The sequence below is a fragment of the Lutjanus erythropterus genome, chromosome 22 (genome assembly GCF_056507025.1).
Source record: "Lutjanus erythropterus isolate fLutEry1 chromosome 22, fLutEry1.hap2, whole genome shotgun sequence".
Taxonomy (NCBI): Eukaryota; Metazoa; Chordata; class Actinopteri; order Lutjaniformes; family Lutjanidae; genus Lutjanus; species Lutjanus erythropterus.
Genome location: NC_139338.1, coordinates 20,721,509 through 20,748,961, shown reverse-complemented (window position 1 = coordinate 20,748,961; position 27,453 = coordinate 20,721,509). Strand labels below are relative to the sequence as shown.

General features: G+C 40.1%; 3 protein-coding genes across 8 annotated transcripts in view; 2 read left to right on the top strand and 1 right to left on the bottom strand.

Annotated features, from left to right (window-relative positions):
- Window positions 1-5,796, top strand: part of syt1a (synaptotagmin Ia) — a 209,581-nt gene extending 203,785 nt beyond the window's left edge. For all 6 annotated transcript variants that reach the window (XM_084711478.1, XM_084711476.1, XM_084711479.1 and 3 more), the window contains one exon: window positions 3,223-5,796. In XM_084711478.1, the coding sequence (XP_084567604.1) occupies window positions 3,223-3,429 (207 nt within the window). In that variant the 3' untranslated portion in view covers window positions 3,430-5,796. The remainder of the gene's footprint in view (window positions 1-3,222) is intronic.
- Window positions 5,797-9,864: 4,068 nt separating this feature from the next.
- LOC146306891 (NADH-cytochrome b5 reductase 3-like) lies at window positions 9,865-16,828 on the top strand. Its single transcript, XM_084711480.1, has 9 exons — window positions 9,865-9,999; window positions 10,287-10,412; window positions 10,560-10,632; window positions 11,206-11,312; window positions 11,405-11,534; window positions 11,639-11,722; window positions 14,163-14,248; window positions 14,376-14,475; window positions 15,954-16,828. The coding sequence occupies exons 1-9, from the start codon at window positions 9,979-9,981 to the stop codon at window positions 16,124-16,126; spliced, it is 900 nt and encodes a 299-aa protein (XP_084567606.1). The 5' UTR covers window positions 9,865-9,978; the 3' UTR covers window positions 16,127-16,828.
- Window positions 16,829-21,814: 4,986 nt separating this feature from the next.
- The window catches only part of LOC146306890 (liprin-beta-1-like), a 31,236-nt gene continuing 25,597 nt past the window's right edge, over window positions 21,815-27,453 (bottom strand). The window contains exons 16-26 of the mRNA XM_084710902.1: window positions 26,637-26,772; window positions 26,431-26,553; window positions 26,100-26,250; window positions 25,236-25,347; window positions 25,053-25,141; window positions 24,838-24,960; window positions 24,611-24,736; window positions 23,907-24,095; window positions 22,534-22,692; window positions 22,325-22,390; window positions 21,815-22,227 (exon numbers count right to left, since the gene is read on the bottom strand). Coding sequence (XP_084567028.1) covers window positions 22,144-22,227; window positions 22,325-22,390; window positions 22,534-22,692; window positions 23,907-24,095; window positions 24,611-24,736; window positions 24,838-24,960; window positions 25,053-25,141; window positions 25,236-25,347; window positions 26,100-26,250; window positions 26,431-26,553; window positions 26,637-26,772 — 1,358 coding nt within the window. The 3' untranslated portion in view covers window positions 21,815-22,143. The remainder of the gene's footprint in view (window positions 22,228-22,324; window positions 22,391-22,533; window positions 22,693-23,906; window positions 24,096-24,610; window positions 24,737-24,837; window positions 24,961-25,052; window positions 25,142-25,235; window positions 25,348-26,099; window positions 26,251-26,430; window positions 26,554-26,636; window positions 26,773-27,453) is intronic.

The window sequence follows — 27,453 nt, the reverse complement described above, 5'->3', positions numbered from 1 at the left end:
TGAAAACATTATGCGAGTTAAAAAACACACTTCAATTACCTAATTTGTCCGTGACTGATCAGTCAAACACCATCCAGGCACTTTAAAGAAGTTGTAGTGAATGTTAAACTAATGGACTGTTTAAACGCCCTTGTTATCACTGATGGCTCTTAAGGCTTCTGGCTACATTACATCTGATTTTAAATAAAGACACTAAGAGCTGCGGTGAGTTTTAATTACGGTCTTACTCCCATGATGTCACCTCCGTCTGATGTTGGAGGGGAAACAGATCCGTTTAATTTGTTAATCGATTTTTTTTTTTACCCAACCTGTTGACAATTACAACAAACTGTTCAAACAGTTTATAGAAAGCTGCAAATTAACCGCTTTTACCTGCAGAGGCGGTGAATGTGGTGAATTTGAGTTAAAACTGACCTCGGGACAATTTGGGTAATTAGTCTAAAGATTGTAATTGTCTCAGAGATTGTGTGGGAATTATAAACAGTGCTTTTAATTGGCCTGTTTCTCAACTCTAACAGAAGGGTTGTTCTTAAAAAACGTAATTAGCTTTGCAGCACTTAGACACCGTTTAGATTCAGTTGTTTGTATCTATAGGCTCTTACATACTCAGTTTTATCAAATAATGGAAAACACAGACTGAAAATTGTTCTCCCCTGGTTGTTGAGTCATTTATTGATGACTTAACAATGAAACTTGAAGTCGATCGGATCACTGGTTTGTATTATTGTGTGACTTTGGTAAACTTTTTCTGAAAACTGTGGATAAGTACCTCATACAACCCTCACATTTAACATGTTGAATTCTGTTTATTTAATTCGTACACACACAAAAATGTGAAAACAGTTTGAGATTTAGTAAATGTTACATGCAGGGTGTGTTTCTTGGTGAGCAACAGCTGGGCACAGTGACCCTCTGCATCTTCTCAGACAGGTTGCCAGGTTTTGTATTGTTAAGTTGGAGTAGTTGGATAGACTCGGGCAAATCAAAGGTGTGCTGTCATAGCTGTTAGCTCGATGTCACTGTCGGCTAACGTGGCACACTCATCCTCCAGTGTCTGTATTCACTGCTCTATTGGGTTAGCATTTGACTCTACTAAGACGATAAATTGGTCATGGTCTTTCACCGTGGCTTCAGTTTGGGTCGGTTTCAATTCTAAGGGCAAGAAAGGAATTTTGAATTCCGTAGAAGTGGTCCTTCTGTGCTCCTCTAGCAGGCTAGATATGCAGCCAGACATGGATTACAGATTTAGAAGAGGTAGAAAGATGCCAATATTTGTAAAATGTTAAAATGTCAGCGATAAACCGCTGTTCGTGACATGAGACTGATATCAGCCCTCTCATTTCACTGTGGAAAAGAAACATAATACGCTTATTTTCCAAAATGCTGAGCCATTCTTTGAATGATTGCCCATAATGTGATTATTGTTGGTAAATCAATTGCGGCAACGACAACAGAAGCAGAAAAACAACATCGATTGGTCAGTGACGATTAACAAAAAAGAAAGCCGTGATTCAATTATCAAATTTGAAGGCGAACTGTCCCTTTAAAAACCAACTAACCCTAACTGGCCATCTGGGAGCCTTATTCAGCATTTCATTACATGGCGTATTAGGCATGCTCTTTTATAACAGCGGCTCTGCGCTCATGCAGGTGGCAGTAGCCCCGTCTCAGTGTGCCAGTGGATCGAAACTTAATCAGGGCTCTTTGTGCACTAATTCATATTCTCTGCCAGAGATTGATGCCCAGGTCACTCCTCTTTGCAGTGTCTCTTTGAATAAACACATGCCGCGGCTGAGTCTTCGACCTCTGAGTAATCAAACATTCTGCCGTGTTTGGCTGTGAAAATAACTGAGGCCTGGTCTGGAATGTCAGTTACTGTTAATCAGCATTAATGTCTGAAGGAGCACCTCATTCTCTTCATTACTGTACCACTTACAGTAACAAGCAGGAACTGTTTCAGACAGCTTAATGGACAGATGCATATATTTTCTACTCTGCAACAGCTGTTGCAGTGCATACTATGCAAAGTTTATCAGGGTTTTAAATATACTGTTCTAGCAAGTCTTTTGAGGGAAAATGCTCAGCCGCACAAACCGCAATGCTTTTTACGTTTCCCCTTTATTTGTAATAAATTGAAAAAACTCCAAATAGAACGTTTAAAAAAAAAAGAAACACTGATTGACAGGTCATTGTCATTAAAGAGAACAGAGCCTGGTCTGTGTGATCAATCATTGTGACACCTTTTTTTACTTAATCGTTTTGTGGCAAAGGTAAAATGCTGCGCTCTTGTTATTTTTTCTAGGTTTTGTTATGCTTGTATGCAGTACAGCCCATGTATGCTGGTACAAATCTAATACAAATAATAATACACTTAATTTATAGAGCACTTTTTAAACACCTCTGCTGTACATCATAAAAAGAGGAGTAAGACACAGCCACATTAACAAGATAAAATACAGAATAAAAACATGACAGGCTTTTAAACAGGCAGTTAAAATTATAAGTACGCTGTCATAAAATAAAACTAATCTCACCAGAAGTTCCCTTTAGTGGCTGTGTATTTATCACACAAGCATCAGATGAGGTCACGAGATCGTAAATGTTCATATTTCTGAGCATTTTAAAAACTTTTCAGCGATTTTGGCAGGAAAAAGTTGAGGGCTGACATTGAATGCACATCTTTTTTTTTTACAATGTCTCAGCGTTTGACAACAACAGTCTCAGTGAAGTCCACCTTTATAGAACAGTGGGGATTGTGCCTTTAATGTAATGTAAAGGTTCTGAAAACTTTATGGGAACGTGATGGAAGAACCTAAATAGGACCAAAAAAGAACATTGTGGGTTTGTCCCTTAAAAGTTCCTGTAAAGTCATTAAAGGTTCTGCAAACAAAATCGGAATGGTGTGCAGAGACCCAGAGGGAACATCCTACCTGAATATTCCCTGAAGTTCATCACATAACGTTCCCCTACCCTATAAAGAGCCCCACTTCATGACCGTCCGGCTACGTCCTTTATATCAGCGGGTACATTCTCGGAACATACAGTTCTTAGCTGAGATGGTTTCCTAAACTTTCCCAGAACAATTTGAATGTTCCCTGAAAGTCCTTAATCAAGTGGGCTAAGGCAAACATTACTGAGATGGGCGTTATGCGTCTATACACCGACGACACTTCGATTTACATTCACATTCTCTCTTCTCTCCCGCTCTTTCCTTTTCTACAGAAAGTGCAAGTTGTTATAACTGTTCTGGACTATGACAAGATCGGCAAGAACGATGCCATCGGCAAGGTCTTTGTGGGCCTCAACAGCTCGGGGACGGAGCTGCGCCACTGGTCCGACATGCTGGCCAACCCCAGGAGACCCATCGCCCAGTGGCACGTGCTGAAGCCTGAGGAAGAGGTGGACGCTCAGCTGTCCACCAAGAAATAGGCAGGGCCCTTTCAGCACCTGCCTTGTAGTACTCTTTAGCCAGTATGTGTAAATACCTCAGTGATATATGGGTCCATCCATGTAACCCCGCCCTCTTTACCCCCGCCTTTGCCGCTCCTGATATCACAAACAATCCTAATTGTTCAAACTTCCTGCGACATCCCACCCTCTGCTTTTTTTCTATCAGCTTCCCGACTTTTCTCGCTTTTTCTCTTTTCGTTGTTCCTCTCTGATTCAGCGGGTTTTTGTTTTTGTTTGTTTTCCATCTCCGTGCCCTTAACCGCCCCGACCAAATGCCCCCTTCTTTTAAGCAATATGATCTGTATAGATAGCGCATGACTGAAAGAATTTATTGTACCACAGTTGTATATATAAGTATGCAGACAAAAATGATTTCTAGTTTATGTGTTTGTATGTTGTTACCCGTTTCCTAATCTGTGTATATCTTGATGTTTTTAATAAGATGTTCTATTTTAAATTATGTAAATGCAGATATAGAGGAAAGCCAATATTATATATCCCAGGATTTAAAAATTCTACCTTATTACCTTATTGCATTCCAGAAAAAAAAAAGACGAATTCCAACCTGCAAGACACTCATGGAAATATATTCACATTGTAAAGGACGACGTCTGGCTATAAGTTCAGCAAAGGATCTTCACAGAAAAGACGAATATATACACACAAAACTCCAAAACACAAGGCCATTAACTACTATGGTTCTGAGGGAAAAAAAATTATGCTGCTGGAAATTATACAAGCACATGATTTCTTACGACTTTTTGTACTTATTTCTCAATCAGAGGGCCTATATGTTTAGCTTGATGCACAGAAACAATAGTCAATACAAACCAGTTAGCGTTTAATTTCTCCATATTTGGCAGTTTTTTCTTCTTATAAGTGAAATAGGTCCTCGTTTTAAAGGCCATCGTTCACTTATACCGGCTCCTTTTCTTTTCTAAAAATGGAAACTGTTGCCTCCAAAAAAAAAAAAAAAAAAAGACTCATTCTCGACCCTTCAGATCCCATGTGGAAAAAAAACAAGCACCAAGCTGTAGCCATTGTGTCCTTAATCTCGTTTAACAATATTTTTGTTAACCGCTTACTTTGACAGCCTTGTCGTCGTTGGAAGTATATCGCATTTAGGCCGGGGTCCGATCTTTGAGAGGGCGTTTGAAAAAGAAAAAAAAAAAAAAAGAGTCGTGACTCTGGTTTTAAGAGGACTATTTTTTAGAGCAACTCAACGTCTTGACTATTTTTAGTAAACTGCATGATTTTTTTTACGATCTTTACTAAAGGCTGGGACGGGGGGGGGGGAGATCTACTGCTGACACCAGGGGCTGTCTCTTCTGATACGATCCCCTTGCCTTCAATCAGAGGAGAGGAAAGAAAAATCAAGAGTGACGTTCAAACTTTGGGGTCGACGTAATGCGATTACGTTGACGGAGGCGAAGCGAGTTTCTAAACACTGCCATTTTCAGGGAGGTGACTTACGTAGAGAGCCTCTCTTCATGCACACTCCCACTTGCTAGTGGTTGTAGCTTTGGTTTATTGGGAACAATGTCTTTGGCTGCAATGGTGCCCTGAATCGCAGTCTTTGCTTTGCGTTGCCTTCTCACAGTGACAATAGAGTTAGCCATGTTTTACTGCCAATTTTAACTTTTACGTGGCTGCTGTTTTGCACTGGATGTCTTTAAACTAGCTTGTTGACTTCTTTAGAAAGACATTTTTGGACAGTTGTTGGCTGGCTTTATTTCAGGACACGTGCAGTGGGGCGGCGCCAGAGATCCGCCTGCCCGATTGGCTTAATTAACAAAAAAAAAAAAAAAAACAAGGAAGCAATGATGACAAATCACAGCCAACAGCAGTTACATCAGTTTTCTTTTCTTGTTGGCACAGGACTACACCAAGAGAATGAGAAATAACCGTAAAGTTAATGGTCTGCGTAGGCTATTAGTCCATCATGTCCTTTACTACGGGTCCAATTAGCAAAGGGATAAGTTTTAATCCATGAAAACCATGAAGTCTCTTATCTTGGAGGAACCTCTTGCATATACTCGATGCTAGCTTCAGGAGGAGTTTCTAAATGTTTTCAATGTTATTGTGTAGTTGATAGCACTATTATGAAAAAGCTACTCGTCATTCCATATGAGTCTCTGAGGACTGCTTTGTGTATCACTGTGACTGCCGTGTGTGCTTAGAGATGTAGACTTATCAGTAGGTAGCGAAAACCAGTTTGTTCTGTAGTGATGTCGTAGCGTTTAATGCCATTTTCCCTTCTACACGCAGAGAAAGAGGGCGCGCGCGCGTGACGAAAAAAAAAAAACAAAAAACAAGGCGGAGAGACATTTTATCGGAGCGCGAGTGGGTCGTCGCTTCACACAGCATTTTGTTGAGCACTGTGCAATACTTGTATGTTCATCCCATAGTGTTAACACGGGGAAGAAAAAAGAAGAAGATTCTAACTCTAGAGGATGATTCCAGTCCAGAGAGAGGTTAGGACACAGCACACGACGTAGATTCAGCTTATAGGTTGGAGCTTGACCACCTCTGTTTAGGGTTCCCTCCCTTTTCGCAGGTTTGTTTTTTCTCTTCTTGCACACAGTTCCAGCATCAGAAGTTTCAGGGAGTATTAGTTAAATACCAAACGAGATTCTACACTTAAATATCCCCTTAAAAAATGCCGTGTATATATTTACATAATCGTGTCAAAAAAATGTATATCTAGAATGAATATAAAGTGATTATTAAGCCGCAAATATCATTTTATCTATCTATCATCCATATACTATATCTCATCGTCATTATGTCATTTTCATTATGGAGTTTGTTTGTTTTTTTCATTTGTTAACTGCTCTTTTCATTCAAAAACCCCTTTTATATTTGAGATGAAAACTCTGAATGTACAGTATGGACTGTGTTGGTGTAGATTACTTTAACCGTGAGATTAGATGTACTTTGCACTTTTTGTTGTAAAAAAAAAAAAAAAAGTTGTTTTGTTTATATTTTTTCAACTATTTTGAATTTATTTTATAACCCTTTAAGGGTAAAATCTCCCCTGTCCGAAAGCATTCCAAAAAAAATCACTGAATATACTTAAATACAGCTGCATTTCCAATCCCTCCTTTTATTGAGGAGGGATTATTTTATTTGACATGTTTCACATATGTAGATTCATGAATTCCAGTACAGCGTCAGATTTAAATGAAAAAAAAATGGATTAAACTACCAGTAAAGGGTCCGTAAAAGTGGCCTGAATAATTCAATTTCAACGCAAAAAGGTTGTACTAAAGGAATAATCCGACCAAACCTGAAAGAACACGAACCTATCAGGGAGTTCAGTAATGGGCAGCATTGCAGAACCCACTGGATTGCGAGGTGTGTGGAAACACCACAGAGATAAAGCCATTACCTGCGACGCAATGCTCCTCTCATTGCGATCTCCCACCAGAGTACGGACGCATAATCAAACCTTAAATTCTCCTCTCGTACGAAAACGATCAAGCTCTCTGTGTGACAAGGAACTCAAGATTCTCTCCAGTAACACTGACGAAAAGCCACACTGACCTTTCAAAAACAAAGCTGTGTAAAGTATTAGAATCTGATGCTGTAGAAAGATCCTAGTTGCCTTTGTGTATATCAACTGCCTGCTTGAGTATTTTGTGTGTGGAACTTTTCTCTGTAATCTCGTAGAACTGTTTGGGGTGTTTTTTCCTGCCATATCGCTCGCGGTGACGGCGAGCCTGCTGACAGTTATATTTGCTGTGTATACCTTCATTTTTGACGAGGTGTTTTACAGTTTTGTTTCACTTTGTGTAGTGATTCACTCTGTGGAGTTTTCTGACTGTTGTTATATAACTTCATATACACAAATGATCAATAAAAATGTTTTATTTCCTGTTGATACAGAAGCTTTTCATGTCATATTTGCATTTATGATGCACCGATGGTCGTCGACGCTTCATTTAAAGTTTAGCAGTTTGGATTATTTGAAGTGTATTACACTCACAGAAATAAAGGTGTTAATTAGAATCATATAGGTTCTTCAGTTTGTCCCCATTTTTTTGGTTCCTGGTAGAACCTTGCATAAAGGTTCCACTTTCAGAGAATTCAACTGAGAAGCCAACATGAAGGGTTATACCTAGAACCATGTGTGAAAGCTTTAATCCACCACCATCTACTGTAGATAATACACTGATTATTGATCAACACTTCACACAATCACATTTCACATAATCCAAACTCTAACTCACAGACGGTGCTTTCACTGCCACTAAATAGTAGCTTTAAAAACAAACACAACCTTTATTACTATTACTACAGTGTTTGTACCGTACTGATTGGCAGAACTGTTTTATGACTCACTGCTCCTGCACTAAACTCATAAAGAAAAGTGTGCATGCGTTGCTTGCATGACAAATTGGACTTTTAATGATGACGTTTGTGTTGAACTGGCTTTGAATCGTCCAGGCCGACCTGTTAACAAGGTCACTACTGCCATCTAAAGGACGTAAAGGAGCCTAACAGTGTATGAGCACAACAGTGAACAAAAACAGGGATCACATTTTCCATTTTGCTTTGGGCACGGATCAATTTCTATCAGTGAATATTCACTAGAGCCAGAAACAGGGACAAGAGTTTGTTCTCCATATCATATCAGTGTGAGGCTCTGTTGAGAGTGGATTTAATGATGTCAGCACCCTGTGGTTGTAGATTTATAGATTTCAGGCTGCCGCTCTGAAATGAAGCTCATTTGGATGTTAAAAGGCCAAACAGCTCATCAGTAAAGAACATCCTGTGAATATTTCGCGACATTTATACAGATGCTTATACTTGTTAACATCCATTTTCCTTAAACAAAAACAAAAACCAAAACATCTTATTCCACATTTTGTGACAATTTCACACATATATATTCCTTTATCAGCTCATTCCAGCTCTTCGGTGAAGCTGTATAATGTTTGGTTTATACTGAAATATGTTAAATATTCAAACCCCTGACTGGAAATATTACTTTAGATGTGTTTTGCATCCTTTATGCATATTCCCCCCCCCCCCCCCCCCAAAAAAAAATAGCCTGAAAAATTAGGTATCTCTGTGAAGCATTAAAGCAAAGTTCTGTGGGTTTGAAAATTTGCCTGCACAGTATGAGTTTATACCAGCTGTCCTGCCAGTGGGACGGTGGACAGTTAAAAGGCTAAAGTAATGAGAATAAAATATGGCTATTTATTTTACATTTCTGACTCAAACTTTTGGTAAAAAGAGGCGCTGGTATTTATTTATTTATTTATTTATTTTATTTACTTACTTACTTACTTACTTACTTACTTACTTACTTACTTACCAGGGACCATGTACATTAATCAGCACTGCACTTTACACTTCAATGTAAACGTGCCAGAGTTAGCCAATTTAACTATGTGTCTAAATTATATCACATCATCAACATCTAAGACGTTCTGGCATCAAATGTCAATATCTTAGGCACCAGCATGACCAAATATCAAATTACCATTTGTGAGCTGTTATTTCAGACACACTCAAAATGTAGAGGAAACACTTTAAAAATTCAGATATGATCAACTGGACTGACTTCATGCAGGGAAGCTGAAGAGCCACGGCCACAAAAGGAAGTGCATGTACAGATATATAGAACAGATAACTGATATTAAAAACCAGACACAAGATGAAGCATAAAAATAGGAACTACTAGATACTACTCACACAATATGTAAACAGAAACTACAGATTGGCCTGAGAGCTCCACTAGTGTGATTTTAAGGGCTTCCTGTAGTCCATTACTGCTCTTTCTGTGGTCTACATTGGAATAATCAAAGCTGCATGATTAAATTAGGCTCCATTTCAGTTGAGGAATGACCAAAGCAGTGCTGTGTCATGCACATTTGCACATCTGTCCCTAATGTTTTGTCTCAAAAACTTAAATATATATCTATACATACATACATACATACATACATACATACATACATAACTACAAAAATATAGTTGTGCATATATAATTATATAAGTCAGGAACTCCACTACGTTTTAGATATTTTTCAACAGACCCTTTTCGTGTGCGCAAGAAAAAGGCGTTTTCCGCATTTTATTGTTTATTGGAGACGTTTACTTTGAAAATTCAGGCCCGCTATGTGGAAGTGACGTTGGAGCCTCAGTTTCATCAAGCTAGCCAGCATTAGCCGCTATCACACCGGGTGTTGTGGAAACGCAGTTTCTAAAGTGTGTTTTGTCAGTTAAAGGATAGTAATGTTGAGTTATTTCAGAGCGAATAAACAAATAAAAAAATCTTATTTCATTTGTTTCTTAATATACGTGTTATTATGAGTGTTATTCAACGAAATGACGCGTTATTTTCCGATTCAATGCTTTTATTTTTAAAAACAGTGACCGGATGTTTGTACGTGCGCTAGCTAACTTTTCAGTCTTACATGACAGCTCGCGCACACTACGGTTTTGGTTGCAGTAATCTGCCCTGGCGCTGCGCTCTGCGTTGACAAACGACCTTGCAGTCGCTTAAACTAACTGAAAATGCTCTCCTACATCATCGGTGTAAGTATACCTTAACGAAAAGTACGCAGACGGGTGTTATTTTAGCTAATTCCTTTGCGTTAGCTGAGGCTAACATTAGCTAACATTTAGTTTTCCTAATCAACTTCAGCTTGGCAGCTCCGGTGGGCCTGCCCACAGGAATTACTATGACTCATTTCTCCTGTTATGGATTAAACTTAAATGTCTTGACTAATTTGGACAACGCCCCATAGAGGTTTCAAACAGTCGGTGGCTAATGCTAGCTGGTGGTCTGAGTCACTGTCTCGCTTTTGGCCTTTATCACACAGCTGATCCGGGGCGGCTTTGACAGCATCATCAACCTGATCTTCAGACTTTTCTTCTCAAAGAGGAAACCTGCCATCACCTTAGAGGACCCCAACATTAAGTATGCATTGCGGCTGCTGGACAAACAGGTAATCGATGTGACTCTGCACAAACAACGCTGCACAAAACGGTCTGTTTTTCTGTTTAGAAACGCAGCAGATGCGTTCAAGCACCACTCCGTGTTGGTATTTGCATGCTTGTTCAGTGCAACTCTTCTGTGTTTGCTGCATCTTCAGATCGTCAGTCATGACACGAGGAAGTTTCGCTTCGCCCTGCCTACAACTGAACACGTCCTCGGTCTCCCTATTGGTCAGTACGTGCAGTGATACAATCAGTATCAATATTAAATGCATGGAAAATATCACTGATCGCAGTCTATGAGAGTGACTGGTGTTTGCCATATTGTTTTAGATATTTTCCATTTATTGAAAGTCATAGAATCAAAATACAAAAAAATGTGTACATGTATAAGAACAAAAGGACAAACATACATGTAATGGACCCAGTTTGTCCTGTTCGCCCACCACCAGTGAGCCAACCAGTGAACGAATCTGGGTTATGTTCTGTTTTTTGTTTCACTACCTGGCCAGCAACAGTGACCAATGACAAAAACAGGGCTTGGTAGGAAGAAACAAAGTGATATTTGAGAAGATTTTCATTACAATGGGACTGAGAAAAAACAGAATGCATTGCTTCATCAGAGAGGAAGCTGCGTTGTGGATCATTTAACCGGTGTTTTGTCATCAGATAATGTTAAGATAAAAGCTCATGTGATATAAGTTTCAGTAAAATGGTTTCTGGTTGCATCCAGCATTTTGATTGATTATCAAAATAGTTGCCGGTTAGTAGTAATCATGATGATGTCTGTGTTTTCCTCTCCAGGGCAGCACATCTATTTGTCTGCAAAGATAGACGGGAAGCTGGTCGTGCGTCCGTACACGCCGGTGTCCAGCGATGACGACAAAGGTTTTGTGGACCTGGTGGTCAAGGTAAAGCCTAAAGGAAAGGTGTTTCTGTGTATATGGATCTGTATTTTGTTTTCTTTGTCTAAGCCCGTTTTTCCTTCTGTCCGTGTCGACAGATTTACTTTAAAGATGTTAACCCTAAATTCCCCGAGGGTGGAAAGATGAGTCAGTATTTGGAGAGCCTCAAGCTCAACGACACTATCGACTTCAGAGGACCGAGCGGTCTTCTGGTTTACAAGGGCAGAGGTGAGCACCGTAACCCGATGTCCTCAGATAGATGGTTTGTAGTCAGGTATGACACAAATTGAGTTTTAGCTGCCTGACCTGATGCCTGAACTTTCCCTCCACAGGTATTTTTGCCATTCAACCTGAGAAGAAGTCCCCAGCTGTGATGAAGGCCGCCACACACGTGGGCATGATCGCAGGAGGGACAGGTAAGAGGAAAACTTTTAGTGTCATGTATAAAAGCAGATCTTCAGCCAGAACATGATTTAACAGAGGTGGTAAACTACTCAAATCCTGACACATCTTATCTCATCATTGATTTAGTCAGTAGATGATGGCCTAAACAAAAGCCACACCGATTTAAAAAGCACCTCTGCTTTTGTTTGTTTAAGTTTTCCTTCATAAACATGTATGTATTTTGGGGCTGCAGCTAATGATTATTTTCATTAACTATAAATCTGGCAAGTATTTTCACGGTTAAGTGATGATTTGTTTGGTCTGCAGATGTCAAAAATATTGAAAATGACGATAATCAATTTGCTCAATTTTCAATTTTAAACCAAAAGAACTGATTACATTCGTTATCAATGAATCTGCTGATTATCCCCTTGGTTAATTGTTTAGTCCGTAAAATGTGAGAAGCTGAAAACGGATCATTTAAATGATTCAGCTATCAAAATGTTTGCAAATTATTTTTCTGTTACTTGACTAATCAATTATTTGTTTAAGTGTTTCAGCAATTAATTAATTAATGGCCATTAGATTTTCGATAAACTGATCTGACGTTAAAAGAAAAGATCACAACCTCTCATTTGAGAAGCTGGAGACAGTAAATGTTTAGCATTTGTGTGTCAGAAAAATCATTAAATTACTGCTGTAGTTTAGTCCCACTTAAGATAAGAAGAAACAACAAATGCCCACAGCGGAGAAGCTCGAACTACTGAACGTTTGGCATTTTTTGCTTTAAAAAAATTACTAAAACAATTTGCCGTTGCTGCCGTCACCGCAGTTCTTGTGGATTGTTGATCCGTTCTTCAGCTCATTAAAAAACTGATCCTCTGTAAGAGTTCATGTGTGTATCAGCTGTTGTGGTCAAAGTTTGATTCACCAAGAATTTGGCACTTCAGCGCAACTGTGTTGAGCAGCAAAGTTGTCCTGCATGTGTGATTTTTACACTAGTAAGTAAATGCAGTGTAGTGGCTATAGTTTGAAATACACTATGTGGTACTTTAAGTCTTTTATTATCATATACTGCACTGAACAGTTAGAGTTAAGCAGTCAGTGGTGATGAAAATCTTCATCGTCAGGCTCCTTCCAACAGCAATATACAAAAAAAATCACACAAAAACAACCGAGAATCATGCATAAGTTAAATATGGCAATAAAAATAACACATACAACACACTTAACAGAATAAACTTTAATACAGTAAAGTAAAATATTAATTGCATCCATATATGGTTGTTGTACATTTTTATTCTAAAACAGGAGTGTCAATAAGCTGCTGTAACAGTCTGAACAGGCTCTCTATGAGATTTTGAAACTTGACTGCAGAGAGACTGATGTCGGGTGATGAAATTTGGCTTGCAGTTGGTAATCCATCTTATCCCAAAGGCGCAGGACTGGGTTGTGGTCAGGACTCTGTGCAGGCCAGTCAAGTTCTTTCCCAAACTGGGAACGCTGTTTTTCATGGAGCTTCGTGGACAAACTGTTGCATAATAATTGCGAAAAATATCATCATGTACTGTAGTGTCAAACTCCCTCATAACCTCTTCTCTGAATTCTCACAGTGAGCGTTTAGATCCTACATGAACACACAAGTTAAAACAGCGTTGGGTTGTTTTGTGTTTGTCGTGGGAGGGGCTCAGTTATGTTGTTTGGTCACCTTCGTATCTGATCAAACCACACCCACACAGTCCTGGCACAAACATATCATGCCTACTCTAAGTGCTGCACATGTTCACGCTTTATATCTTAGTGCATTCATATCTAATTCCTTACTGTTTAGTGATATATTAACTCAATAAATTTTGTCTAAAAAAGCAGATCATCCATGTTACACTATATTAAATAGTTATATATTAAAATTAAAACCAATTATGCATATTTTAATCTTCCTTATTACTTATTTTAGTCACAAATATGTGTCACAGAGACAAAGTTGAGATCTTAAGCCAAGACTTTAGGGGCTTAATATTTGAATTTATTGGAACCGAGAGGCTTCACCCAAACTAGAGTTGTTAATAATTAATCATTAATCATTAATCATTAATCGATTAATCACAACAAAGAACTTAACAGATTAAAATGTATTAATCGGTATTTAATTGATAGTCTAGAAATGGCAGTAATTGAGGAATTTGTTGAATAAAGAAAACTGAACTTGAAATTAGACAAAAAACAAGAAAAAATGAGAAAAGAGAGAAAAACGTGTTTATTATCTTGTTAATTATTGATGATTAATTGTTCATGTTTTCAGGAAAACGCTCAGAATTTGCAGCCCTAGCCCAAACGATGAGAACACACTTAATGTCCAGATACTTTTGGGTACATATTGTATGTATAATGAAGGTGATTCAGTGTCTGAGACCACAAATCTGACTTCCATCTGTTAATATAACTCAACCAAACCTCTGTGTTCTCGTGCAGGAATCACTCCCATGCTGCAGCTCATCACAGCTGTGATGAAGGATCCTCAGGACAAGACCGTTTGTCACCTGCTGTTCGCCAACCAGGTCAGTGTCATCAGCTGGCATCACGCGATCAATTAGTATTATTATAAGGTATTTGTCTTCCTGTGTAATTGGGAGGGAGCGGTGGAACACGGAGAACTGAAACATGGTTCACGATGTCCCGTCACAGACTGAGAAAGACATCCTGTTGAGACCGGAGCTGGAAGAGATTCAAGTCAACAACCCGGACCGGTTCAAGCTGTGGTTCACCCTGGACAGAGCGCCTGATGGTAAGGTCTCTAACGCAGTATACAACAGAAAAAAAGATGGTGTTTAGAAGTGTGTTGTTAAGTGGTATGTTACAGTATATATCTTTAAATGCGGTTTCTCAAAATGAGTTTTCTCTGAGCCAGAAGTTTTCAATCTCTTACAGACGTCAAACTATCCAGGTTATTCATCTACATCCTTAAGAACACTTTATCATCAAATTAATAAAATAATAAAACAGAAGATGGTCTGTTGGAGGTTTTCAGATGGAAATTGTTACTAGTATGTCAACAAAATGAAATGAAACAATTTTGAACCTGGCTTTATAGGATTTCTGTGCTGGAAATGTATGCAAATTAGTGCACATTTAATCAGATAAAGCCCCATTTGCGTATTGAAATGTAGCATTTCAGAAAACTTGATGCAACTAATCAGCTGTGGAAGTTTCATGACGCTTTCATATCTGTGATATTGTTCTGATATTTCCCATGTATTTATATTTAGAACTGCAACCAACAGCAAATACACTTTCATCCATAACTGCACGGTTATTGTCTGGATTAAACGACTGATCATGTGGGTTATGAAATGTCAGAAAACAGTATAAAATGTCCAAGAACCCCAGGTGATGTTGTGATGGCAGCGTATTTTCTTTTTTTTGCAGATCAGTTTCCTTTTGATTAGTTGATCAACTCAGTTCTATTTGGATCTATTTATTTCTGCGGAGGCTATTAACTATAGAGGAAGTATCTGGTGATGTCGTGTGTGATAGCAAACCTCTGAGGCATCTGTGGTGTCCACTTGGCTCTTTTTGCTGAAACTGCACTGAGGTTTTATATAATTTTCAGATAATCATGTGATTGATTTACAAAAAAATAGGCCGCGTTTTCTGTCAAATCATGCGATCGTTTCGTTTTAAGTTTCGAGTCAAAGGACTCATTGTTTATAGCGGCGAAGCAGCAGCGTGACACATGTAGACTTAAAACAATTTGTTGATCAGCTGACAAATAATCTCCAACTATTTCTCTAAATCACGTAGGCCATTTTTTTAAGGCAGATGTGCCAAAAATTCCTATTTCTATTTCCAGTGTCTCAGATGTGACGATTTTCTGCTTTACTTTCTTTCAATGATTAATATATAATAAACTAAATATTTTGAGTCTTGGACTGCTGTTCAGGTAAAACAAGATGTTTAAAAACTTCGCCTTGGGCTTTATTTGTCAATATCTGCTGATCTTTTATATTACAAATAATTAATCGAGAAAAGAATTTGCAAATCAATCACTAATGGAAGTAACCAATAAATAATATATTGCATTATTGGATACTTTACAGACACTAATATGTTGGTATGTTATATTGTTTAACAGCAAAGCACTGCATCATTTAATTATTAAATAAATAAATAAATAAATACTATCTCATTTAATGGACGCTAATAATGATCTTAAAAACAAAAAACACTACTTTGAGTTGTATTTAAACGTGTTCTCCGTTTCAGACTGGGAGTACAGCCAAGGCTTCATCAGTGAGGACATGGTGCGGGACCACCTGCCGCCTCCCAGTGAGGACACCCTCATCCTCATGTGCGGACCTCCGCCTATGATCCAGTTCGCCTGCAACCCCAACCTGGACAAAGTGGGCCACGCCAGCAGCCAGAGGTTCGCCTTCTAGACGCGCGTCAATGCCAAAGAGTTGAGGTTTGGGCATTTAACGGCGTCCAGTTATCATTTCCTCTACCCCGAAAGCATTAAAGCACTCGTACAGTAGCAGTGGGTATTGCACTATGTATCCTGTATTTATGCCATGATATTCTTCATGCGGCAGAATCGCAGCACGGACCAATTCATGTTATCGGTATGTGTTACGTAAAGGTGGGAAAAGGTGAATGTGTGAGCTTGTTTACTGCTGAGGAAGAGCATGTAGAAAAGGAGTTTCTGATGAAAGAAGATGAAAGTGTTCAGACTGTCGGCTTTGAAATACGAACGCGATTCCAAATCTGTTGCAAACAAACCCTCTGCTGTCCTGCTGTGGCCTCGGTTTCAATATCAGAGAGGTCGAGGCTTACTGGCTGTTTTCTGAGTGCCTTAATCACTTGCAAAGCTTTTTTTTTTTTTTAAATGCACACAGTTGAAGAATAATGACCACTTGCTTCATTTATACAGAATTGTATTAATTATTCCATTATTGCTGTTGAGAATGTGTTGAAGACTGCCCTCTGTTTATCATCACGTCAGAGATGTAATATTTTGCTAAAACATGTTCACAGTGATTTGTTGAACGTGATGTGGTTACTGACCTGTTGTCTTTGCTGCAAGTGTGGCAACAGTGGCTACTTGTGTTTGGATATGCAACATATAAAACGATTGCTATCGATTTTTTTGTTGCTTTCGATCATTATTATGTAGTACGATTGCTGTACGGGACTCACTGTCCATGTCTAGATGGGAACCCTAGAGTTGCAAAACTTTTGCAAGTTTGTGGGTGTTTCTTCATTGCGCGTGTTGTGCAACTAATTATGTTTTAAAATACGGCAGCACTGTGGTTAAGATGTACTTAAGTTTAAGATGGGCATACACTGTACAGTTTTTTAAATTTAACAACGCCAAAAAAAACCAGCATAATTACTCACCTGACCGACTAGAAGATTTGGGCTCCGAATAGCTAAAACTTGGTTTTCGAATTTTCTGCATTTAACCTGGCAAAGACCTCGAAATTTGTATTTGCTGCCAGTCAAATCGGAGCGGTCGTTTTCACTCAGAAAGGGGTGGAATCGTGACACAGAAGCAAAGCATATGGATGGACTGCTCTCGTCCATCCTGTGTGCTGAAATAAATTAAAAAAAAGCGTAGACAAAATAACAGGCGCAGGCGTCTATAGACTCGTGGGTAACTAGACGGATGTGGACAGTATATTTAACTGTCAATATTTTCCGTCCACGTGATGCACCATGTCATCATGGCAATTTCAGACACACCGTCTGCCACTTTGCACAGGTGCAGTGGGGAAAAAAAAATTGACTGACCTCGGGGCTCTGCTTCAACTGTGCAGTGGCGGACCGAAATTTCTAACGTGTCAGAAATTCACCTGAACATCCGACGGCCTTTCAGGAGCTGTCGATCTGTCCTCGCTCCCTGCAAATGACGCCAACCAAGCTGAAATTTGGTCTGACTCTAAAATGAGTCATGCGGCTTAGAAATTGCACCAGAAACGGGCTCAAAGTGTACAGTGTATGCTCAGCTGTCAGGGGAAAAAAAGAAAGATCATGGTTTGGGTTAAAGTGATCACTTGCGAGATCTTTCAGATGTCTGTGGTTACCGTCCAGATACAACCATCAAGTGTCTGATCACAACTGTGCTCTCTGAGTCGTGTAAAGGATGATCCACTAAAACTGAAGACGACTAAAGATACATTTTCCCCTTTTATTACAAAACACTTAAAAACATTGACTTTGGTATCCACATTTACTTTCAGTCATGCTGTTTCTTAAAGGAATTTGGAGATAAACGCTTACAGAGTTTCATGTTTCAAGAGTTAGGTGAGAGGATCGATACCAGTCATGTCTGTGCATTAAGTATAAAGCCACAACTGTATTAGCTTAGCATGAACGCTAGCAGCTTAAAGAAATCCACCTACCAGCATCTCTAAAGCTCACTGAGTAACGCTCATCTTATTTGCTTAATCAGCACAAAAACATAAAAACACGTGAGGTTTAGGAAGAGTTACATGTAGCAACTATTTAATTGTGAATATATTTTGGATGAAACAAATGAGATTCATGTCAACTAGCGAGCTGTAGAGAGAGCGCCGGGCTAACTGTTTCCCCCCTGCTTCCAGTCTTTATGCTAAGCTAATCACCCAACTTCATACTTAAGTCACAGACACAAGAGCGGTATTGATCCTCTCATGAACTTCTCAGAAAACAAGGCAACATTTTACAATAAGGGTTTAAAGCATACACTTATGTACTCCTTAAGTAATTACAATTCAGAAATGTTACTTCATACATTAATTGATCTGCACTAAGTTTGCTGGATTTTAGTTACATAAAGCTTAATTTATGTGTATTTGTGTTTATGATGTAAAGACCTCAAAACACAGCTTCATATTTGTATGAGAACATGTAGAGACATGAGTGAATCTATGGGTCTGAAATAAAGTCTTTTGTAAGTGGAATCCAGCTCACTTGATGCACATCAATTAATGTGTGAAGTAACTGAATTAACATTCTTTAGCTGATGATCTATTAACTGAACTAATCATATAAAGTTTTAGTGGTGATTGACAGGATTTCATGATACATTCTGAATGAAGTCATCCCGATTGGTGCCCTTATTATAAAGTGTTATGGAAAGCAAATATGTCTTTAAATGAGAACTGTTCTTTCAAAACCAATGTTTTGTCACTTCTTCTAGTAGCCACGATGGTAGTTTTCATGCAGATTTCTGGCTGCCTCTGAGATTTCCGATTCAACGACCGATACTGTCAAGGTGAATGGAATTACATCTGTTCAGACACAGGGCTGAGCGATACGTAAATAGCATTTCAGTATCGTGATGTGAGACTAGATATCGTCTTAGATTTTGCTGAAGTAGCAGAAGTGTTGTCTTTTAATGGCTTTAAAGGCTGCATTACACTAAAGTGATGTAAGTTTCTGTTCTAGCTGTTCTATTCTGACCTGTAGTCATTATTCGTGTGCATATTGTGATTAGAGCTGCAACTAATAATTATATTCTTTTTCAGATATTTTAAGTTTTAATCGGTTAGCCGTTTGGGCCATAAATTGGCAGAAATGGTCACATGTCAAAAGCTGAAGTCTGAGAATTTGGACATTTTTCTTGGGCACAAAAAGATGCAAACTAATGTACTGACTCTCAAAATAGTTTGTAAGTACTTTAGTAGTTGACAACTAATTGATTACTTGTTTGCCTCTGTGTGTTTCTCGGTGGGTGGTCTGCTCACTAAAAGGCAAGAACTTAAAACTCACCACAATTGTCTGAAAGACAGAGGAAGGTACAGGAAAGAGCTTTGAAAGAGTGTTTGCAGTGTTGGTTTCCGCTTTTCTGGTCAGACAAATCGTGTGGCGGGTTACCAGCTCACCTGAGAACCATCAGCGGGTCAGGTGGCCTTAACGGCCGGCCAATCAGAGCAAGCAGAGACACTAGGGAGTGGGAGTGGTGATCCCATTCCCTTTGTTTTGTCTCGGTGGGCGGTGTCAGTGGCAAACGCAAACGCAGGCCAGCTGCGTTCAATCCCGGCTGCAGTATATCAACGGGCGTTGTAGCTGGAGCGTCAGCGCAAGCGTCAGCCCTAGCGTTCAGCCCTTCTTGTGTGAAGACATTCTTGGGTCAAGACATGCGTGTCTACCTCACCGTGTCCACCGAGCCGGGACGCCGAGCGGGGCCAGAAACCCTGCCAGAGGTGAACAAACAATCTTGCTAACCTTCAGTAATTACAGCAAACCTCCCTTGCAGGCTCAACCCTCTCTGCAGGACTGTGGAACTGCCAGTCTGCAGTGAACAAAGCAGACTCCATTGCTCGTTATGCTGACCGCCTAGCACTCAACATCCTGGCTCTCACTGAGACCTGGATTGAACCTGAAAGCAATGCTACCCTGGCTGCACTTTCAGCCAATTACACTGTCTCCCATACCTCTCACCCATCTGGGTAAGAACATGGGACAGGCCTGTTACTTTCGAGCAACTAGAAATGGAATCAACCGGTACCCTCAGTGAAACACAACTCTTTCGAATGCCATGCCACACTGGTAAGTGCCCCAGTCCAAATCTATGTGGTCATTCTTTATATTAATCACTGAATGTTATGGCTTGGCAGAATACACATTGACCTATACAGTTCAACAACCATGGTACACTGAACTCTTGTCTGGATAACCTGTGTCCCCTATCCACCAGACCTGCTCGATCCACCCACTCCCACCCCTTGGCTCAATGATACCCTCCAGTCGCTGCGCGCCAACCACAGAGCCGCTGAGACACAATGGCACAAAACAAAAGGTTTGTCTGACTTGAAAACATTGCAGTGAAGATTGGCATCCTTCTCATCCAGCATCACTGCTGCAAAGAAAACTTCTGTAAAGATAAAATTCACAATGCCACTGACACCAGAAAACTGTTGTCAACCTTTAAAAATCTACTCCAGTGTTTCTCAATCCTGGTCCTCAGGGACCCCTTCCCTGCATGTTTTAGATGTTTCCCTGCTCCACCACACCTGATTCAAATAATCAGGCTGCTATCAGGCCTCTGCAGAGGCTTGATGACGAGCTGATCATTTCAATCAAGCGTGGCAGAGCAGGGAAACATCTAAAACATGCAGGGCAGGGGTCCCTGAGGACCAGGATTGACAAACACTGCTCTACTCAACCCTCCACCGCCACCAGCAACCAACCTGGCAGCAGATTCATTTCCCTGACTTTTTACTGACAAGGTGGCTACCATCAGGACCCAGCTCACTGAACCGATCACACATGTGATTAATTAAAGGAACATTTCCTACCACATTCAAACAGGCTCAGGTAACGCCACTACTGAAAAAAAAAACCTTCACTCGCTCCCTTTCAGATGGAGAACTACCAGCCGGTCTCTCCATTGAAAGGGAAATCTTCAAGCAGGTGACAGATTTTCTCACCCAAAACAACCTTGACCTCAACCAATCAGGCTTTAAAAATGGCCATTCCACTGAAACAACACTGTTATCTGTAACTGAGGCCTTAAAACAACCCAGAGCGGCAATGAAGTCCTCTGTACTCATTTAGCTTGATCTATCAGCAGCGTTTGACACAGTCAATCACCTCACACAAGACAATCCAGACTCTCTTCATGCATTGTGCCACACCGGTGGAATGACCTACCCAGCACTACCAGAGCAGAGGCGTCCCCCTCTGTCTTCAAAAAGCTCCTGAAGACCCAGCTCTTCAGAGAGCATCTCCTGTCCCAATCTAGCGACACTCTTCCAGGGCCTCTTCTATGTAACTTGATTATTAATCCTCTTTTGTTAGTTGCTTTGGATAAAGGTGTCTGCTAAATGCATAAATGTAAAAGTAAATGTTGCACACTCTAAATCTGATATTTGATTTTGTCCCCAGCCTTATTATATTCTGTTGAGTAGTTTAATGCCTCACTGCCTTTGAGAATTCACAATATGTTATTTTAGAGAAGAATATATTATTTGTAAGCCATATCGCCCAGCCCTATTCAGAGCGAGGTCTGTAGATTATACGCAGTGTAATGAGGTCACTTCCTAAAAAGATACACAAAGGGACATTTGCCTTCATCGTATCAGAGTAGAGGCAGAAATCTCAGATCTCAAAACTACCTTTGTGGCCAGACACTAGAAGTAAATGAGAGAATTCTTGCCACGATCTTAAAAGAAAACATAAAACAGCTTCATAGTACCACAAATAAAAATGAATCTCACTGCAGCCGAGGGCAACTCCTCAAAATGACAACAACGCTTACCTCACGGAAAACAAAATAAATGCAGTAAGAGGTACATTAATGCAATAAAATCTTCATGCATTGTAATTTGGACGGTTTCAATAAATATATATGGTCACGAAAGCTACGGCTGTACTTCTGACTGACGAAAATACTGTAAAAAGGTCTCACATGTTTCTACTACAAAGGCTGGACGGATTTGTGTCGGCACAGTTTCTTCTTACAGTAACTCAATCAAACGTTCTCGGTCTCCGCCGCGTCAACCTCCTGAGCGCAGACAGAAATCTCCGGAAACAACTCGTCGTCCTTCAGCATGCTCTGAAACACAGAGAGGACCCGAGAGAGGATGAAGGAAACCGGACGGATAAACACAGGTTTGTACTCTCAGCTGTGCAGGACAAGGTCAGCGTCTCACCGTCAGGTTGTTGATTCCCTCAGAAAATTCTCCGATCTGTCGAACGGTCCCTTCGGAATCTTCCATCTGCCGGAAACAAAGGATCGAGCAAACAGATGAATCACATACAAAAGAAAGAAACTCATTCAAAAGTTACTCCTCCTGATATTTTGTTGAGAAATGCATTTGCACGAGAAGAAGCAAAGGTAGAGGTTGAATTATCGGCGTACCTGTTCCAGGTGGTCCAGGTTCTCGTCGTAGATCCGGACGCCCCTCTGGAAGCTGCTGCTCTTGGGCATTTCCACGTTCATGGGGCAGACGTACTCCTCGCCGTCGTCCTGACGTTTCTTCCTCAAAGTGCCAAAACCGCCAAACGACAGGCGCCGAGGCTGGAGGAGGAAACGGGACACGATTAGCAGTTTGTCATTATGGGATTTTGCCAGTAGATAAGTTCCACATATTAAGTGTTTTGAACCAAGATACAAATATTTGATTAATTTATTTGCAGAACATGAATTGCATTAATCACTACCAAAAAAAATTCACATGTCACATATTTCACGGTTCCAGCTTCTTATTTGAAGATTTGCTCATTTCTTTGTCTTATCTCACAAAAAAGCTATTTGAAGATGTCACCTTTTTTCCCCTCTGGCCTGTAGTGGTATTTATCCATCTTGTTTGTTTTGATCTGAGCTTCTCAACTCTTTTCTTTTTTTTTTGGCGCCTTGAGCACCACAAGCTGAGTGCCGTCTAGTTCCATTATACTGGAGAGAAGGCGGACATCTTTTCAGCTGATATCTCCAAAACTCAGCCACAAAATATTTAGATGAATAAATGGCTCTACTCGTAAGATGAAAAATATGTATTTTTGATTTTGGGGTGAACCCTTAGGGCTAAGTAAATGTTTTAATAAATGAGGCCCCAAGTATTTCTTCACCCATTTTAAGTAAAGCTAAAATATTTAGTTTATTCCCCAGTTCCAGCTTTTCACCTGAGGATATGCTGCAATTTTTCTGTCGTCTCTGATGGTAAATAATAATAATAATAAATCATTTAAGTTTTGCACCATTGGTCAACAAAAGAAGAACCACCTAGGGCTCAAACAGTTCCACATTTTAGGAAAAACACTTCCTCGAAGAACACCTCTCACACCTGTCTGTTGAAGATGGAGCTGGAGACAGGAACCGATTGGCTTAGCTTAGCACGAAGACGGTAAAACAGCCTGGCTCTAAACAAACAGTATATTAATTTATCTTATAAGTTACTGTTTTTCACACTTAAGTTTTTACAAGACATAATGTATAAATGATATAAGTGTGGTGGGCACATTTTGTTACAGAGCATTTTAGTATTTACAACATAAAAAGAAACTAAAGCACCCTAATTAACACCAATAGTGTTGAGCCAATATTCATCGATAGAAGACCAAAATCAATCTGTTGTGTCGGTTAAGTGACCCACAGTGAATTGAGTTTAAACTGAGTGTAAAGTGTCCTGCACAAAGGCTGCAGGAGGACAAAATAGTTCCTCTCTGCGTGAGATAAAAAGTGAAAGCTGTCATTAACACGGGGATTTGTTTACGATACAGTGGACCGACAGGTACCTTGACCTTGGCGGTGGCGGTGAGGACGGAGTAGTCTGGGTTTTCCAGACAGTCCTGTTTGAGCCGCTGCGCCTCGGAGCCGATGAGCAGGTGGAAGTGTGTTGCCAGGTGGCGTCTCAGCAGGGTTTTGTTAGGAGGAATGTTGAGCAGAAGGGCGAGCGCTTCCACGTTGAAGCGGGGCTCCAACACCTTCAGAGCGAGCAGACATTTGAGGAAACGTCATGGTGAGAGGTCAAAAAAGGAAACTGTCTGAACATACAAATGATATTTTTTTATGCAACAGTACTAAAATCATAGAGTGAGGCTGCCTGCAGCACACTAAACAAGAGAACTTAAGAAGAGGACCACAAACAATAAATGAATGTGTCTCGTCCTGGTCAATTTATTGTTTATGTTTTTATTCAGCTTTCTAATTGTGTAGTTCTTATTTTCTCATATTTAATTTGAATGCTTGTTTCTCTCTTGATAGAAGTTAGTGACAAAATCTGATGTTGTAGTTTTATAAATATATTAAAATGCTTCACTTATGACCCCTTCTCCACCCTTAAAATGGTGATTTTTTTAAAAAAAAACAGCAAAACACTACCAACTGAGTTATTAACCTTATTAACTAACCAATTTTCTGCTATCTTAGTCTGTTTTCACACGTGGTTTGTTAAGTTTCATGCGAACTGTCATCCGATCCCGTCCACCGCCCCTCTCACCATCAGCCCTCCGTGGACGCCGCTGCCCCTCAGATTCGGTGCGTATTCTGCCAAATCCACAGACCGGAGCCACTCCATCACTCTGTGGTTGGTCCACTGACAGATCTCTGCTGGCGTGATGTTGTTCTGGAAATAAAAACCCAGATTTCAGGGGGCAGACAAATCCAAAACATCTTTAAAACATACAATGCAGAGGGGAGCGAGGGTTGCGGTTTCCTGTGCGTTACCTCATCAGAGGGTCGTCTCCTGAGGCAGTTGGGTTCGTAGGAGTTGAGGCGGAGGACCTGAATTGCCCTCTTGATGCTGAGATGATGGAGAACGCTGCCCACCTTCAGAGACAGCAAGTCCTCCTGGGAAACAACCACAACAAAGAGTTATCACAGATGAGTTTTACAAGCTTCCGGCGCAACGTGACGAGGTTTAAAAAGTCCTGGCAGCTCACCACGGTCATGTAGTGCAGCACACGTCCATCGACACGAGCCTCGTCAAAGTGACTTTTGTACTGCGGGAGGCCGATGTCGTCCAGCCACCCTGAAATAAACAGCGGCGCAGTTGATCGCAACTAATTCAAAGTCATGGAGAAAAATACAGCCCTTTTTAGTACGTAAACTGTCGTCACACTCACTGGTCACCCAGTTGTGGTCCAGTTTGCCTTTGAGGTCGCCGTCCTCTGACCCGAGAGCCTGCAGAGCCAGCTGCAGCTTCTTCCTGTGGAGAGGCTGCTTCATACACAGCTCCTGATATACCAGGTAAGCACAAAGACACATTTACAGAGAGCAGCACAAAGTCATAGAAGAAGTACTGAGATCTTTACTTTATGGGTCAGTGTGCAGGATTTAGAGGCATCTAGTGGCAACCTTACAAATTACAAACACAATTACAAATTACAATACAACAGTTTGCTTTACTCTCCCCTTCTACATGTGTAGGAAAACCTACAGTGTTTGCGAATTTTTTGCAAAATGGCAAAGTCTGTATCAAGAGCCAGTGTTTGGTTTGTCCGTACTGTAGAAAAAAGCAACATGGCGGCCTCCATGGAAGAGGACTTTAACCGTCTGTAGATATAAACGGCTCATTCTAAGGTAACAAAAACACAAAGATTCTTACATTCAGGTGATTACACACAACTGAAAACAAGTATCAAAATAAACTTGCTCTAATTTTATCCAAAATAGTTCCTTTTCACTCTCGGAAATATTAATGAATATTTTATTTCACATTTCCTACTACTTACTACTTTATTGACTAAGATTTTAAAAGTACAGAAGTCTAGATTTGGGTTTGCAAAGTAAAAAAAAAAGAAAAAAGATTTGAATAGTAAAAACTACAGCTTGAATGTCTTGAATAACTTATTCATACTCCTAATGCAGTATGACAATATTTTAAATTAAGTTTCAGAATATACCCTGCAGAGATTTTGGGTAATAAAATGCATTTCTTGTGACAAAAGCATCCATAAACATCACTTTCCTGCTGGCGGCAGCCTCACCTTCTCCAGGTCGTGTTGTGACGCCTGCAGTAGTGTCTGTCCCGACTTGATCCAGCTCTGACACTGAGCGACATATAACCCGAGGCCCTGCTCATGCAGCCACGCGCAGACTTCATCTTTACTCCACCGCGAGAACGGGACATCAACAGCACTGACGGGGACACAGAGGGAAGATTTATAATCTGGTACAACTGTAACAAAACCAGTTTGTCAATGTCATTTTAGGAGAACAAAAGACAAAAGTGTTACTGATAAAGATCAGCATTCAACATTTACAGTGGCTGGTAGGTTTGTAATACTGTACTATAAGTTACAGTTCTTTAAGACCTACTGTTGTTTAGGTTCACGTGACCAGCCGAGTCGAGGGCCGGCCGTGGCTCTGACTCCGCCCCTCCTGAACTCCATCTCTGCTGCATCATCGAGGTTGAAGGAGGTAGAGTGACTCCTCTTTAATCTGCAGGAGTATCGCATGACAAATGACCAAAAACAACCAAATCAAGTTAATTTAAAGATGACTGAAGCAGCCCTGAATGTTACCTGCCAAAGAATTTCCTGAAGCCTTTGGACTTCTTTTTGGTTTCAGGTGAGGACGGCAGAGGAGCGCCATCGTGGGATTTTCTCGAAGGAACGCCGGCCAAGTCCAAGTGCTCCGTGCCTTTACGTTCTGTCTCAGCTGTTAAAATAATTATATACATGTTAACGTGACGACAGACGCATTTCAACAAGGCCGGACCTCGCACAATGTCTGAGAACTACAGCAGAGTATTAGTGCCAGGTATCAAGAAAACGACAAGAGGAGCAAGATTTTTTTTCTTTCATTACTTTGCATTTTGAGAATTAAGTCAAACTTTAATTATTAGTGCTAGATGTAAGAAAAATAAATCAGAGGAGGAAGATGTGTTTCATAAATTGAAATATCATTTCAACTTCATTCTCGACACTTTGGCTTTATTCTGGACATTTAAACTTCATTCTAGATATTTCAACTTTATTCTCAATAGTTTGACTTTATTCTCCAAAAGCAGAATTTAAAAAAAATCTGTCATCTCTCTTTCTGATCTGATCTGTTCACTCTGTCGTAGAGAACAGATCAGCTACAATCCTACCACTATGACTTGATGTTAATCTATTGAAATTGAGGAATTAAACATGAGCGTTACAACTGACGCCAGCCATGCAAAATACTACGACACAACTTAGAGATTTTCTCATTTACAGCGAATGAGAAATGCTTCACAACTTAACTGACAAGTATGATCTAAAAGGCTTCAGTGCATATGGTTTAAAGTCATGGATAAGGGACAACTGGACAGAAAAAGCTCACATTAGAATAAAATACAAAAATAATACAATA